Here is a 15,654-nt window from a genome sequence, read left to right on the forward strand (position 1 = left end):
CCCCCACGCTGACAGAATCAGAGCTGGGGGGAGAGTCTTGAGTGGTGGGTGCTCTCCACCTGATGGAGCCCAGATGGTGCAGCTCCACTGGGCTCCTCAGCCCCAGCCCCGGGGGGTGGCGTGGGGGTGTCCCAGCCGCCCTGTGCCCGGTCCTGGGCCTCCCTGCCCCTGCTCTGGCTGCCTCTCCGCCTGGCTGGTGCCCCACGCCCGCTCTCGCCCGCAGGACGGAGAGCTGTACTGCATCGACGCGCGCTTCTACGGGAACGTGAGCCGCTTCATCAACCACCATTGCGAGCCCAACCTGGTGCCCGTGCGGGTGTTCATGTCGCACCAGGACCTGCGCTTCCCCCGCATCGCCTTCTTCAGCACCCGCCTCATCGAGGCCGGCGAGCAGCTGGGGTAGGCACGCCTGTCCTCACGACGGGCTCTGCTCCCTGACGCGGGCGCCGGGGCGGCTGTGCCCGGCTCCTGCCTCAGCCTCGCTCTCCTCTCTCCCCAGGTTTGACTACGGGCAGCGCTTCTGGGACATCAAAGGCAAGCTGTTCAGCTGCCGCTGCGGGTCCCCCAAGTGCCGGCACTCGAGCGCGGCCCTGGCCCAGCGGCAGGCCAGCGCCCGGGAGGCCGCGGAGGACGGCCTGCCCGACACCAGCTCCTGCAGCGCCGGCTCCCGATGAGACTGCGGTGGCGCTGGTCACGCTGCAGCGGAGGGAGAGGGTGCCCTGGCGCCGAGGGCCTCGGGGCCGACGCTGTGCAGGAGCCGCGCTGGGCGCCGGGCCACCGGCAGAGCCTGAGTTCTCTGGCGGTTGGTCCTTTCCACGTTCCTCCTTTCCCCTCCTCCCCGAGGCCCTCCCGCCCGTGGGCTGGGGAGCAGCGTCCTGCTGGTCCAGACTCCTCCGCGGGCCCCGCCTCGTCTCCCCGCTGCTCCGTTAGACCCACCCCGCAAGGTCCTGGCCGCGCAGACACCGTCCCCACCCCTGTCTGCGAGGTCGGGCGAACGCCGTGGACTTTGGAGAAAGTGTTTGCTTTTTAAAGAAACTGCCCGGTCCGTGCGCGCCCGGTCCTGTGTCCAAGCTGCCACGCCGCTCCTCCAGGGGCTCGGTGGGTCCAGCCCCACCACGGACCCGCTGCGCTGCGCGCCGCCCTTCTGTGGGCTGTTACGCCACCTGCTCTGATGACGGATAAACTGATTTATTTTCTCCCATCACTGAACGTGAGGACAACAAAAGATAACACAACAGACAACGGTGCTGATCCTGGTGTGGTTCCCACGCACCACGTGAAAAATATCAACTGTACAGAGAACAAAGTGATTTTAGAATAAAATGGGGAAACTTTTTTAAAGCGTTAGTCTTGTGGTGAATAAATTCGCCGCCGCCTTCTGCGTGGTGGCCTGCAGGTCACACCTCTTTGTTGGCAGATACTTTTTTAAAAACTGTAACTAGTGCAGTAACCGTGGGGGTTTTGTGCGACTCTAAACATTCATACGCGGTCATGTTTATTTTTTTCTGTTAAATGTTTTTGACAGTTTTAAGAGCAGTCTTTTGGCTCAGACCATTTCTTGTTCTGTTTTCAATGAAATCAATAAAAAAAGGAAAACTTGAGGAGGTTTTCATTACGAGACCCTGTTCCAGCTGGTGTCTCAGCGCCTGCGCTGCCGCGGGCGCACGTGGTGGGCGGCGTGTGCGTGTGCACGTCGGCGGGGCGGCAGGTCCCGCGCAGGCGCCAAGGGGAAACGAGAAACGTGGGAACGACACCGCACAGAAACGGACGCGGGTGGCAGTGCCAGGTAAGTCCCCAAACTGGAATCCGATCTGGGCGTGAACGTGATGCAGCTGCGGGAGCCTCCTGCCGGCTGCCACCGTGCAGGGTCCACGCCTCTGTTCCCGTGGCCCCGTTTCCCCGTGCGGGGGCTGTGAGCTCCGCAGGAAGTGGCTGTAGCCCACGCCGTCCTGACGGCCAAGAGCCCGCGCAGGGCCTCCCCTCGGCCCTCGGTCACGTGACCCCAGGCGGGCAGCCCAGCCCAGTGTGCGGAGCGGCCGCGACCAAGTGCGCAGGTGTGATGGGTCCGGCAGGCGATGCCCTCGTTCAGTTGAGACCTTTGGGGTGTTGGGGTGGGCTGTCGAGTGAAGGGACCCCCCAAATAGGGGTCACGTCAGATTCCGAGCATTTTAAGCAAGTCCCCAGGGCTTCCGTGTGTCACCTGGCCCAGGAGGCTGGCGGTGACCACCTGCGGCCGCCGTGGACGATCCTAACCGGACGTGTGGGCAGAGTCCTCGGGGGTCTCTGCTCCAGCAGGACACCCGCTCCGGGCGCGCAGGGCAGGTGACACCCGCTGACAGGCCTCCCAGGGCAGGTGACACCCGCTGACAGGCCTCCCAGGGCAGGTGACACCCGCTGACAGGCCTCCCAGGGCAGCCGCCAGACGGGCCTGGGATGCGGGCAGGGCCCAGGGTTGCCGTTATTTCTGTGCCAGTCACACCTCTCAGTCCGAGTGCACGAGAGTCCGCTTCCCAGGATGGTGCGTGCGTGCGGGAGGCGCTGCGTGGCCAGCCTGTGTGCTGGAGGACCGCTCTGGACGCTGCGGAGAAGACGGGAGCAGCCGTGATGGGCCGGGCAGGGTGGAGGGACAAGGGACCAGGGCGAGTGGAGCCGAGCTGGCTGGTCAGGGCACCCCCCCCCCCCAAGCGTGCAGGCTGGGCAGAGGGGAGCGCACGGACCCCCTCCCCCCCCACGGCTTCCTTTCTGGTAGCGGCATCAGTCCAGCCCCGGACGTCAGGGTGCTGTGTGGGACGCAGATGCCGCTCCGACATCGGGCAGTGACCCGAGCTGTCCAGGCACAGGGACGGCCCGTGGCACCTGGGAGGGACCTGTGGGCCTGCAGTGCTGGTGCTGATGCCCGAGCGAGGCGGCCGGAGAGGCAGGCGGGTGGGAGCCCTGAGAACCGCGGAAGGGCAGTGCCGGTCCCGTTTTCTCTGCTCCAACTGCTCGGCAGCCCGGGCGGAACAGGAGTGGGAGCAGAGGAGGGTGGCATGCTAATGGAGAGAGGGTTTGGGGTGAATATCTTTAAAATTACTTACATTTTTTATTCAAGATTTTTTTTTACCGAGGTGAAATTCACATAACAAAAGTAACCATTTTAACTATTTTAAAATGCACAGCACAGTGGCTTTTAATACACCCCCAAAGTTCGCAGTCATCACCATCATGTAATTTCAAAAGCTCCGTCACTCGGGCAGTGCAGACGGACCCAGTGAGCACGCACCTCGCCCTGAGGGGGCGCCGTGGGCGTGGAGAGGGAGCCCCGAGAACGCAGGCGGGTGCAGCCCCCGTGGGAGACGGTACAGAGGGGCCTCACAAAGTGATGACCAGCCCGGCCGTGGCTCCGTGGTTGAGCATCGACCTATGAACCAGGAGGTCACAGTTCAATTCCTGGTCAGGGCACAGGCCCGGGTTGGGGGCTCGATCCCAGTGTGGGGCGTGCAGGAGGCAGCCGAGCAGTGATTCTCTCTCATCACTGATGTTTCTCTCTCTCCCTCCCCCTCTCTGAAATCAATAGAAATATAATTTTAAAAAAGGGTCACTGGAACGACCTATGGCCCAGCAGTCTCAGTTCAGCGTAGTTGTTTGGAGGAAATGAAACCAGGGTCTTGGAGAGAGGCCTGCGCCCGTGTTCACTGCGGCGTCCCACTCAGTGGCCAAGACAAGGGAACGGCCTACGTGCCTGCCAGCACGGGAGCGGCACCAGTCGTGGCACCTGTCCACGAGGAGTCCGTGAGCACAGCCGTGGAGAAGGCGGGAGTCCTGCCGCCTCGACATGTGGATGGGCCGCGGGGGGTGTGCGGGTGAGGTGCGCCCAGACGGCAGGACCCCGCTGACACTCTCACTCCTGCGTGGACTCTGAAAGGACGGGGCTCAGAAGCAGAGTGGAGTGTGGTTCCTGGGCTGGAGCGGGGACCTGGGGAGGTGCTGGGCAGGGGGGACAGACGTCCAGTACAGGATGATCCGTCCTGAGCTGGTGACCATGCTCAATCCCGTGCCGTCAGCTTAGAAGGCACCAAGAGCAGGTGTTCAGCCGTCTCCCTGCAGAACATGAGGGGAGCACGTGAGGGGATGAGGTGTCGTTGTGCAGTGTGTACGTAAATGCACAACGTCGCCCGGCCGGCGTGGCTCAGTGGTTCAGAGTCGACCTACGAACCAGGAGGTCAGGGTTCGATTCCCTGTCTGGGCACATGACCAGGTTGTGGGCTCACCCCAATGTGGGGTGTGCTGGAGGCAGCTGACCAATGATTCTCTCTCCTCATTGATGTTTCTCTCTCTCCCTCTCCCTTCCCCTCTGGAATCAATAAAAATATAAAAAATATATATTTAAAATATAATCAATAAAAATAAGAAATTACACAACCTTACGTGTGCTCTCCAGGGCCAAGCACGACCAAGAGCTGGTGCGGATGCAGAGCCAAGGCAAAGGGGCGGGCGGGGCCTGAGGTGGGCGGGGCCAGACAGTGGGCGGGATCCGTGCGGGGCGGTGGGCGGGGCCTGGAGGGGTGGGGCCGGTGGGAAGGCAGGTGCGGGTACCCGGCACAGCTCCTACACCCAGCTCTGAGCACCCCTTGGGCCCTCAGCTGCCTACCCGACACCCCCACTTGTGTGTCGAATACCACCTTCTTAGCGTGCAATCCCGTGACCAGCAGGCGGTCCCCTCCTCTTCCCGGTCCCAGTAAAGAGCTCCGCCCACGGTTTCCGCACCGTCTCCGCCGCCTCCTGAGCGGCTCGGCCAGCCCTGCAGCCGGCGCCGTGCCTGCTGTCCCTTCCCCACACCCCTCTCGGGTTCTGTTCCTGAGACACGCCTGTTGGTGGCCTCCCCACAGCCTGCACCCCCCACCTCCCACCCCAGTGAACCCTGATTTTGGGGGGAGGCAGGCCTGGTCCTCTCTGCCATACTCACTCCCACCTTCTTGGAGCTCAGGGATGCCCAAAGGGGTTTAGGGAGCAATTTGCGGGGAGCCTCTTACCAAAGGATATCAGACATTTATTTTAAGAAAATATTTTTATTGATTTCAGAGAGGAAGGTAGAGGGAGGGAGAGAGAGACAGAAACATCAATGATGAGAGAGAATCATGGATCGGCCGCCTCCTGCACGCCCCCCACTGGGGATCGAGCACCCAACCTGTGCCCCGACCGGAATGGAACCTGGGACCCTTCAGTCCGCAGGCTGACACTCTATCCACTGAACCAAACCAGCTAGGGTTAGACATTTATTTTAAAAGATGGCTGTCCTTTTCCTGCCTGCCTCTGCCTTCCTGTTGGAGAAGGTGGTGTAGAGACAGGACACCTCGTGCCGTGGCAGCCACGTCTGGCCATGAGGCAGCAATAGGAGGTGACCCTGGCCGAGAGGAGAGACGGGGAGTCTACACTCCTAACATGGAATACTTCATCACTTTTTATTTTTCTTTTTAAAATATATTTTTATTGATTTCAGAGAGGAATGGAGAGGGAGAGAGAGATAGAAACATCAATGAGAAGAGAAAATCATTGATTGGCTGCCTCCTGTACACCCCACACTGGGGATTGAACCGTGACCTCCTGGTTCATAGGTGGACGCTCAACCACTGAGCCATGCCGGCTGGGCCATCACTTAAAAAAAATTTTTTTTTTCTCATTGATTTGAGAGAGGGAGAGGAGAGAGAGAAACATCAATGATGAGAGGGAATCATTGGTTGGCTGCCTCCTGCACGCCCCCCAGTGGGGATCGAGCCCGCAATCCAGGCACGTGTCCTTGACTGGAATTGAACCTGGGACCCTTTAGTCCACAGGCCGATGCTCTATCCACTGAGCCAAACCGGCCAGGGCTGGGCCATTGCTTTGTACTGAGGTTAAGAGTGTTGGTAAGCACGGTGGCTGGGAACTGGGCTACTGACGTCCGAACGCAGCCTAGGCTAGAGGCAGCCTGACCGGTCTAGCCCCCAGGCAGCGGCCAGAGGGAGTCTTTGGAACAGGAGTCAGTTGACGGCTCTGCTGAGAATCTCCTGCCACTTCATCGCACTCAGAACAGCAGGCAGAGCCCACAGCGTGGCACTCGGGCCGAGGTCCCCCCGGGCCTCTGCACAGCCCCATCTCCCTTCTCCACACACCGGGGGCAGTTCCGGCGTCCGCTGTGACTCCGGCTAGAAAAGCCTCCTCCGGCCGGTCGCGCTCCCGCTGGTGCGGATTTCGCTCTCCATTGGCTGTGAAGGGGACAGTGTCTGACACGCGCCCGACCCCCGTGTCCCCGAGCAGGAGCGACTCGGGGAAGTGCACATTGCGTGGAGTGAGCACGCCTGGCACCAGCCAGCACATGCGCACGGCTGCTGCTTGTAGGAGAGCGCAGCCCCCCTCCCGAGCCTCGTGTGGACATGTCAGGTGCTCGTGGGGACGCTGCGCGATGGATGGACACGGGGCACACAACAGCCTCCCGTGAAATTATCAGTGAACGAGCCCGGCTGGCGGGGCTCAGCGTGGACCCAGGAACCGAGATCCCCAGTCAGGGCACATGCCGGGCTGTGGGCTCGATCCCCAGAAGGGGGCGCGCAAGAGGCAGCCCATCAGCGATGTTCCTCTGTGGTTGATGTTTCTCTCTCTCTCTGTCCCTCTCCTCCCCCCCCCCCCCCGCCCCCAAACACACACACACATTTTAAAAATTATTATTGAGTGAATGGTGGAAGGACAAAAGTCCGAGTGGAGATCTGGAAGCTGATGCGGGTCTAGGATGGGACAGAGGGAGGCCCCCAGGCCGGGGTTGTGCATCCGACCAACCGAGACCAGGGCGTTGGAAGCATCTAGATGTCGAAGGTGCCGAAAGGAGCGTGGTGTGTGCAGACTTTGCCTTCCTGAGCCGCCAGCTTCCTGGAAGAGGCCTGGGAAGAGTGACGTGTGGGAAGAAACGTGGGGACCCAGGAGCCTGCCCCCCCTTTGGGCTGGAGCGTTAAGCGACTGGTGATGCCTCCGGGGGAGAGGGGTCCTCTCGGGCAGCTCAGCACGGCCGTCGAGGCCTCCGGGCCCCGCCCAGCTCCCGGCCACAGCCGCCCAGTTCAGCACCTGGCCAGCGCCCAGCCCGGAGCAAGGCCGGACGCACGGAGGGCGCACGCTCAGCGCGCCGGCCCTGGCTTGGGGCGCAGCCAGGGAGAACCCGGGGGCCGAGGCGCATCCCCGAGGGCTGGCGGCGGGACCCCGCGGCGGGGCCTGGGCGGGGGCGGCCGGCTGGGGGCGGGGCGGGCGGAATAAGGGCGGGCGGAGCGGCGTGGATTGGCCGGGCACCGCCACGTGATCGGCCCCTTATAGGGCGTGGTGCGGGGCGGCGGAGTCGGGTGCGGCGCCTGCCGGGCCGGGCGAGGTCCGGTGCTGGTCCGGCGGCTCCGTGACTGCTCCGCTCCGAGCGCCTGGCGCGCCCCGCGGTTTCCCTGCTGGGGCCGCCGGGCGGGGGATGCGCGCGGCGCCCGGGAGCCATGGTCCGCTTTGGGGACGAGCTAGGCGGCCGCTATGGGGGCGCCGGCGGCGGGGAGCGGGCCCGGGGCGGCGGAGCCGGCGGCGCGGGCGGCCCGGGCCCCGGGGGGCTGCAGCCGGGCCAGCGGGTCCTCTACAAGCAATCGATCGCGCAGCGCGCGCGCACCATGGCGATGTACAACCCCATCCCGGTCAAGCAAAACTGCTTCACCGTCAACCGCTCGCTCTTCATCTTCAGCGAGGACAACGTCGTCCGCAAATACGCCAAGCGCATCACTGAGTGGCCATATCCTGCCGGGGCTGGGCCGGGCCGGGCCGGGCGGGGGCTGCCCGCGGGCGCGGGCACGGGGACCGGGCGCTGGGTCCGGCGTCCGCACCCCGCCGGGTGTGGGAGGGGCGGCTGGGCCGGGACCGGGCGGGTCGAGTGCGGCGCCCAGTGGCCATCTTTCCGGGGCCAGGAGGAGGGTGCGATCTGGGGAGAGGCACCCCGGGAGGACTCGGCGTGGAGGGGGCGGGGCGGGGCTGCGGGGCCCCTCTCCGCCCGCCGCGGGTGCGTGTGTGTGTGCGCGCGCGCGCGTGTGGTCGCGGTGGCGGCGGCGGCTGGAGCGGGGTGGACGCTGGGCGGAGCCCCCTGCCCCCGGACACGTCCCTTCGCTCCCCGGTCCGGATGCCGAGCGCACGGCCCGCCTGGAGGGCACCGAGGGTGAACCCGGGTCTGGAGGTGCGAGCCCCCGGTGGCCGCGGGTCGCGCGCGCCTGGCAGCAGGTGCGGCGTGTGTGCGGGCAGAGCATGATCCCGGCGCTGCGCGTGCGTGCGGGACTCTCGGGACATGCATGTTCACGTGCCTGTGTCGGTACATGTGGCTACGTGTGTCGTTGGGCAGGAGTGCGCCTGCGCGGGGTCCCTCTCCAGCCGGAGCGGGGGGCGCACCGCCCCCTCCCTTCGGGGGCGCCGAGCCGGACGGCGCTGTCCGCGGTGCTGACGGCCGCCGAGACGGGCCCAAGGGCTGGCGGCAGTGACCGCAAAGGCCTGGCCTCGCGGCAGCCCCCAAAGATAAAGGCGGGGGAGTGGGGGGCACTGGAGGGGTCACTCTCAGGCCCCCTGGGGCCGCCTCGCCGCCTCCCCTCCCCCTGGCGCCTCGCGGCCGGTCCTTAACCCCCGCACTCCCTTCGAGTACATGATCCTGGCCACCATCATCGCCAACTGCATCGTGCTGGCCCTGGAGCAGCACCTCCCTGACGGCGACAAAACGCCCATGTCCGAGCGGCTGGTGAGTGCGGGGGCCGGGCGCCCCTCCCTCCGAGGGGGCCGACCGACCGGAGCGGGCAGCGGCCCCTCCCTCAGGGCCAGGAGGGCCGGGGCAGCCAGCGCAGCCCTGATGGGGAGGCGGGTGGCGGCTCCGGCCAGCACCACTAGCCACCCCTGCACCCAGGCCCGAGGCCTCAGGCTTCTTGGTCTGAGAACGGAGCGCTGAGCCGGGTGTGTGGTGCTGATTGACGGCTCAGGCCCCGGGCGGGGAGGGCGGCTGGCGGCCGGGCCGTGGTGGCCTCTGCCCTGCGTGGCCTTTGCCCCGCGTGCCCCCTGGGTCTGCCAGTCTCTGCCTCAGAATTGTCTCCCCAGCTTGGCGTCTCTCCCCCGTGGGGCCACCCCGTCCCCTGGCAGCCTTCCCCCCCCCCCCCGCTTTCTTCCTGAGCACCCCGAGCTGTTCCCACCCGTCCTGCACAGCTCCCACAGCTCGCAGACCCTGTGCCACCCCCACTGAGGGCCTGAGACAGGCAGGGTGCCGGGGCGGGGTCTCTGGAGGGGCGGGGGCAGCGGGAAGGGTGGGGTTTGGGGAGGTGAGGCTAGGTCCCCCAGACCCAGCCCTCCCTGCTGCTGGGCCCTTGGCCTGGGCTTGACGTGGGCTCCGAGGCCCGGAGGCTGAGCCCGGAGCAGAGAGAAGGCAGAGCCGGGGAGGATCCAGGCACGTGACTGCCCCCCAGCCTCTCCCGCTCCCTTCCGTGCAGATGAGCAGCGAGGACGCGCATGGCCTGCTCGGTGCCTGGCGTGGGCCCTGGACTTGCCTCCTCCTACCATCCTGGGCCCAGTGGGGGGCTGGGGGGGGGACAATGAGCCTGCCCCGGGGGGCTCACCATCGGCAGGGCACTGGGAGAAGGCAAGGAGGTGGGCAGCCAGGGGGGAGAGCCCGGGATGGAGGTTTCGGGGGGCACGCATTTCTTCAGCATGGGGAAGGTGGGGGGTGGGGGGAGGGTCAGCGCAGCCCTGCCACTCGGAGTGGGACGCGTCCCGTGTGGCTGGGCAGGGCCACTTGCCTTCTGGGCCAAGCTCCACTGGCGGCGTGGGCCCTGTGCCAGCACCCACTCCGGAGGGCAGATGAGGGCGAAAGTCAGAGGGCGCTGGGGACTCAGGCAGGGAGCCTGAAGGCAGCCACGGGACCCGTCATAGCCCCGGAAGGGTGTCCGGGTAGGGCTGGAGAGAAGCGGGCTGGGGCAGGGGGCTCAGCCTGTGCCCGTTGGGGGGCAGGCTCGGGTGGGTCAGCTGCTGCCTCCTGGGTGAGGGGGTTGGTTGTGGGGAAGGGGGCGGGCACACGTCTCAGGGTTGGGGCTGAGCTGCTGGGAAAAGGAGCAGAGTGGGGTCCCCTGAGGCCCCCTGGGCTGACCCCAGTCCCTGGGAGGGACCAAGGGCCAGGCTCTGAGGCCGGTGCCACCGCCTGGGGAGCAGGGGGGCGGGGCCTCCGCGGGTCTCTGCCTCGGGGGCTCTGCTTCCCGCCCACCCACACCTTCCAGGGCCTTTAGCTGGAGCCCTGGCTCCCCCAGGCCCTCGCTCAGCCCTGTGGTCTGGGTGGAGCTGGGGGCAGGGCTGAGGCCAGAGTTAGCATGGGCCCCGCCCATCCGGGCTCTGGGTCTGCCCTTCTGTCCATTCAGAGGCCTTCTGTGTGTGGGGGGGCCCTGTGGCTCCCCTGGGGCCAAGGGGAGAGGGGCCATCCAGCCAGAAGCCTGGGGGGCCCTGTCATGAGTCAGCATCGGGGGTCAGGGGAGCTGGGCGCGAGGGCCGCTCCACACGGGGCTGCCCGTCTGCTGTGGCAGGGGAGGCCTGGCTGTGGGCTCCATGGGAGGGCCCTCGGGGCCAGGGCTCTCGGGAGACGAAGGTGCAGGCTGCTGTTCGGAGTGGGAGCTGGCAAACCCGGGCCACCGGCCCCGCCCCCTGCGCCCCGAGGCGGCCAGTCCCCCGGCCTGCGTCCAGCCCCCGCTGGCTGGGCAGAGCGCTCCCCAGGCACCGGCCCCCTTCCTCACCACCCCTCCGTCGGCCTGCATGTAGGCGTCTGGGCTGCACTGCGGCCGGCCGTTTCCCCGCAATGACCCCCCTGTGCGTCTGCCCCCCAACCCCCCACGGCCTGGCTCCCCGCTCACCGGCGCTGAGGCCCTCCCTGCCGGCTGCCCTGGCCACAGCCACAGCCTCTGCTGTCTCCACCGGAGTCCAGGAGGGACGAGGTGCAGCGGGGGTGGAGCGGGTGCCCGCACTGCTCCCCTCGCCAGCAACGCCCTGCCTGTGGCCGGTGGGCGGGATGCCCCCCCCACCCACCCAGAGGCCCCCTGAGGCCCGGCCACATTCGCTCCCAGACCTGCAGGTTTCGAGCGAGCGAGCGAGCGAGCGAGCGAGCGTCTGGGAATGTGCGTTAACGAGCCAGTGGGTCCCGTGCTGCGCTCCCGGAGTTGGGGCACCGGCCCAGGGCAGGGGCAGAGCCCCCGTGGCCTTGGCAGCTGGTCTTTGCCGGGGCCCGTGGCCTCTGTTTTCGTGCCCTTTGGGATGGGGGGACGACGGGACTGGGGATGGGGCGTTGACAGGTGACCCTCGTCACTGCAGGAGAAGCCCACCAGTGGTCATCGCACCCCCCGCTGCCCGCCTGGAGGGTGGGGCCTGGCCCCTCCGGTGGGCGGGGAGCTGGGCCGTGGGTGCGGGTCTGGGCCCCGCGGGGGGCAGCGGCGACCCTGTGCCGTGTTCTCCTCAGGACGACACGGAGCCGTATTTCATCGGCATCTTTTGCTTCGAGGCGGGGATCAAGATCATCGCCCTGGGCTTCGTGCTGCACAAGGGCTCCTACCTGCGCAACGGCTGGAACGTCATGGACTTCGTGGTGGTTCTCACGGGGTAGGTGGCCGCGCGCCCTGGGAGGGGCTGGGCCTTCCTGGCCTCGCCTGGGACGGTCGGCGTGGCTGCAGGGGCCGCGTGGGGAGAGCTCTGCTTGCCAGCCACGTGGGCCCAGCGTGCCCAAGCTGCCGCCCGACTCGCGGGACCTGCCCTCGGGCGCAGCGTGCTGACCGAGCTGCCGGGGTGGGGCGAGGGTGCGGTGGTCCGTCACCGAGGGGGAGGGGTGTCCTGGGGTCTGAGCTGCGACCTGGAAGGTGTCAATCCGCCCCCCTCCGCACCCCACGCTTCTCCTCGGATGGACCCTGACGAGGACCCACAGCAGCCCAGGGCCCAGGAAGTGGACTTGGGCGTGGGCTGGGGCAAGAGTGAGGGCCGAGCACCTTGCTCTTCCTCGCTGAGTGCCTGCCCGTCGGGCCTCCGTTTCCCCATCTGCCTGTGTCTGCCCAGCCGGCCGAGGCCCCACTCTCGTGGCGTCAGCTCCGGGGGTGGGGGGAGGTGGGGGAGTTGGCCCCACAGACCTGTTTGCACCGCCCACGCCCCAGGGCCCCACTGCGCCCGGGACTGTGGTCTGTTCTTCCCGAGCCTGAGGCTCCCGGGAGCTCAGGGCTGAGGCCTGCGTGGAGGAGGTGGCCTTTGGGACGGTCCCCTGGGTCCTCGGGCCGGTGGCCCAGCCTGTCCCCAGCCCCGATGGGGGGCGCCTCTGAACCTGGGATTAGTAGGTTTTCTGGGAAACTGACTTCCGCCCCATTTTTCCCAACGACCGGGGAGCCTTCTGTTGGGACCTGGGCCCCGCCCTGTGCAGACTCTGCCTGAGGCCCGGCTGGTGGGGAGGGGCCGGGAGGCAGCGCTGGGGACCAGGGAGCCGCACTGTTTACTCCCCTCTCTCCCTCCCTCGGGACCAGCGTCCCTGAGGGGGGGCCCCTCGTCTTTCAGGGTGTCCCCAGAGCCTGGCTCAGGCGGGCTCCCAGGAGGGGTCAGGGGTGTCTGCACATTAAAGGGGAGCTGGAGCTCTGGGCTTAGGGCTCCGGGCCTGGGAGCGGTTGTGCTGCGGTGTGTGTGTCTGTGTGTGTACGTGTGTGTGTACGTGTGTGTGTGTACGTGTGTGTGTACGTGTGTGTGTGTACGTGTGTGTGTGTGTGTACGTGTGTGTGTGTACGTGTCGGGGGGGGGGGGGTAGAGGGAGGCCCTGAGTGTTTTTCGGGGTGAGTGCTGGCCGCTGGGGAGTCGGGGGAGAACCCTAACTCTCAGCCCTCCTGAGCCGCGGTCCCTGTGGGCAGCCGGGTTACTCCCCACACGCTCTTGTTTGTAATGAGGGTTCACTCACGTAATGGGTGCTCCGGGGCTGGGGCCTGGGGGCGGGTCTCGGGGGGGGGGGGGCTGTTGCCTGGAAGCCCAGCTCCTCCCAGAGGCCAGCAGGGCCTCCTGCTCTGAGCTGAGGCCGGTCCTGGAGGGCCTGGCTGGCCCCGCCCCCCCCCCCCCCCCCCCCGGGGAGCCCTCAGCCTCCCTGCTCCCTGGGACCAGGCCGGGGGCACCTGGGCCCGGGCTGCAGGGAGTGAGCCGAGGGGCCGTCCTGCCGTCCGCTCTCCTGTCCGTGCGCCCATCCAGCCGCTCGAGGTGCCCACAGCCGTCATTCGTTCATTCGGGATTGGCTGAGCCTCCGCGGGGTGAGCGCAGGGTGAGCAGCCGCCCCCTGGGATGGATGGGGTCGAGGGGACTCTGTGACCCTCAGTGCCCGTGGGCTCCTGACCGCACCGGTGCCGCCCCCCGCCCGCCCGCCCCGTGCTCCCCGAGGCTCCGTCACACGGAAAGGGGGTGTGGAGGGCAAGGCTGGCTGGAGGGGGCGGGAGGTGTCAGGGAGCCCTCAGTTGCCCCGTGACTTCGGAAGGACACGGAGGATAGAGCTAGAGAGCTAGAGAGGTCACGGGTGTATCGATGGTGGTCAGAGCCAGCAGGCACCAGGGATGGGGTGTGAGGGGGTGCTGCGGGGCTGAGAGGGTGCGGGCTGGTGGCAGCAAGGGGGGTGCGGGCTGGTGGCAGGGGGGTGGAGACCGGGAGTTTACTGAAGGGCAGGCGCGGGGAGAGGAGTGGGGCAGGGGGGAGGAGAGGGGAGAGGAGGGGAGAGGAGAGGGGGGGAGGGGAGGGGAGGGGAGGGGATGGTGAGGCCGCCACTCGGGCGGGTGGGCGGGAGCACGTGGGCACCTGAGGCCGCTCTCTGTGCTCCTAGCCATGCAGGGCGGAGACGGGGCCTGGGCGCTGGGGGCAGGGGAAGGACTGGAGGGTTTTAGTCGGTGGGGCTCCCGCTGGGTGCTCGTGGGCTCTCCCCAAGGCGAGGCCGTCGGGTGACAGACAGGAAGCCCGAGCTGGACGAGGGGCCTGGGACACAGCCCGGTGGCCTGGTGTCTGTGACAGCAGACGCGGGAGGGGGCGCGGCGTGTGAGCTGGGCTGGCGGCTGAGAACGGAGGGACGGCCCCCCCAGCCCGTCCAGGCCGCCCACTCCTGGGCTGTCCCCGGGCCCCACCTGCCCTCCAGGTCCCCGGAGCCCCCGCCACCGTCGGGCCCGAGGGGCTGATTGCAGGACCCCGCGTCCGCCCTGCTGGCCTCGCCTCGGCTTGCTCCCTGGTGGCGGGACAGCGGAGTGTGTCCCGCTCAGGCAGGTGGCTCCCACGGGGACGTTCCAGCCACAGCTTCTCGTTTTACTCCAAATTAAACCGGTTTCTCTCCAGGACCTGTAATTAGAGCTGCAGGGCCTCCTGGGGGGGTGGCACTGCGGGCTCCGCTGGGAGGGCGGGGCCCCTGCGCCTGCTCCTGCCGCCCTCAGGGAGCACCTGCCCCTCTCGCTGAACGCTGCAGCCTCAGAGCCCAGGGCGAGGGCACGGCAGGCTCCCGGGAACGGGGACTCGGGGACACACGGGGAAGGGAGGGGGCTCCGCGGGCCGGGGGACATCTGTCACTCACAGGATCTGCGCTGCATGATCTGTCCTCCACGCACTGTCTGCCTGGGGCTTGCTGGGGGCCCCGTTTGAGCTGACAGTGGGGGTCTCCAGCGCCCCAGGCCCCAGGGGGACTGGGATTGTCTCCAGGGATCCCATGAGGCCTGGGTCCTGAGCCCTGACATCTGAGGGTGGGGGTGGGGTGGGGTGGGGGGCTCAGCCAGGCCACCGTGGCCAGCGTCCTTCTGCGTGAGCCTCGGCGTCAGCAGCCAGGCTCCGGGCAGCTCAGCCCAGGCCCCCGGTTCCATGGGGACGGGGTGGGGAAGGGTGGCGGCTGGGACGGGTGCCCGCTCCCGGGCTGGGGTCTGCAGGTGCGCTGGCGTCCGGGCCACTCCCGGCCCTGGGTCTGTGGCTGGCGGGCTGAAGGGACGTGGCCAGATGGGCTCTAGATTAGTTGCCAACATTTAAAGATGTTTTTTAAAATGGGTTTTTAGCCAAAACCGGTGTGGCTCAGTGGATAGAGTGTCGGCCTGCGGACTGAAGGGTCCCGGGTTCGATTCCGGTCAAGGGCATGTACCTTGGTTGCGGGCACATCCCCAGTAGAGAGTGTGCAGGAGGCAGCTGACCGATGTTTCTCTCTCATCGATGTTTCTAACTCTCTATCCCTCTCTCTTCCTCTCTGAAAAAAATCAATAAAATATATTTTAAAAAAATGGGTTTTTAGAAAGAGAGAGGAACACCTGTGGGACATGCTTGCCATCTATCGGCTGCCTCCTGCGCGCCCCACGCCGGGGATCAAGCCTGCAAGCGGGCGTGAGCCCTGGGATCAGGATGACGCCCGCCCTCGGAGCCACGCCGCCAGGGCCAGCTGCCAATCCTGGAGGAGGAGCTTTGGCGTGAAAGTGCGTGTGCCGGGACGCAAGGCTGCACACAGGTGCGCGGTCCGTCCTGGCGGCCGAGGCCCCAGGCCCAGGTGCCGCCCACTGGCCCGCCGAGCGTCACAGGCCTCCTCGCGCGTGCAGCCCCAGCTCCGGTGCCTCCTGCCCCTGTGGGCGCCAGTCCTGGCGGATGGGGTTCACCCTGAGGGCCTCCTCC

The 15,654-nt window shown here is 67.0% G+C and overlaps 2 protein-coding genes across 5 annotated transcripts in view; both read left to right on the forward strand.

Annotated features, from left to right (window-relative positions):
* The window catches only part of EHMT1 (euchromatic histone lysine methyltransferase 1), a 77,414-nt gene extending 76,073 nt beyond the window's left edge, over nt 1-1,341 (forward strand). For all 4 annotated transcript variants that reach the window (XM_079789941.1, XM_079789943.1, XM_079789942.1 and 1 more), the window contains 2 exons: nt 224-399; nt 500-1,341. In XM_079789941.1, the coding sequence (XP_079646067.1) occupies nt 224-399; nt 500-674 (351 nt within the window). In that variant the 3' untranslated portion in view covers nt 675-1,341. The remainder of the gene's footprint in view (nt 1-223; nt 400-499) is intronic.
* Nucleotides 1,342-8,656: 7,315 nt separating this feature from the next.
* The window catches only part of CACNA1B (calcium voltage-gated channel subunit alpha1 B), a gene marked incomplete at its 5' end in the record, with an annotated part of 110,781 nt that continues 103,783 nt past the window's right edge, over nt 8,657-15,654 (forward strand). The window contains 2 exons of the mRNA XM_079789606.1: nt 8,657-8,749; nt 11,489-11,628. Of these exons, the coding sequence (XP_079645732.1) occupies nt 8,657-8,749; nt 11,489-11,628 (233 nt within the window). The remainder of the gene's footprint in view (nt 8,750-11,488; nt 11,629-15,654) is intronic.

The sequence above is a fragment of the Cnephaeus nilssonii genome, assembly GCF_951640355.1.
Source record: "Cnephaeus nilssonii genome assembly, chromosome: 14".
NCBI classification, from domain to species: Eukaryota; Metazoa; Chordata; class Mammalia; order Chiroptera; family Vespertilionidae; genus Cnephaeus; species Cnephaeus nilssonii.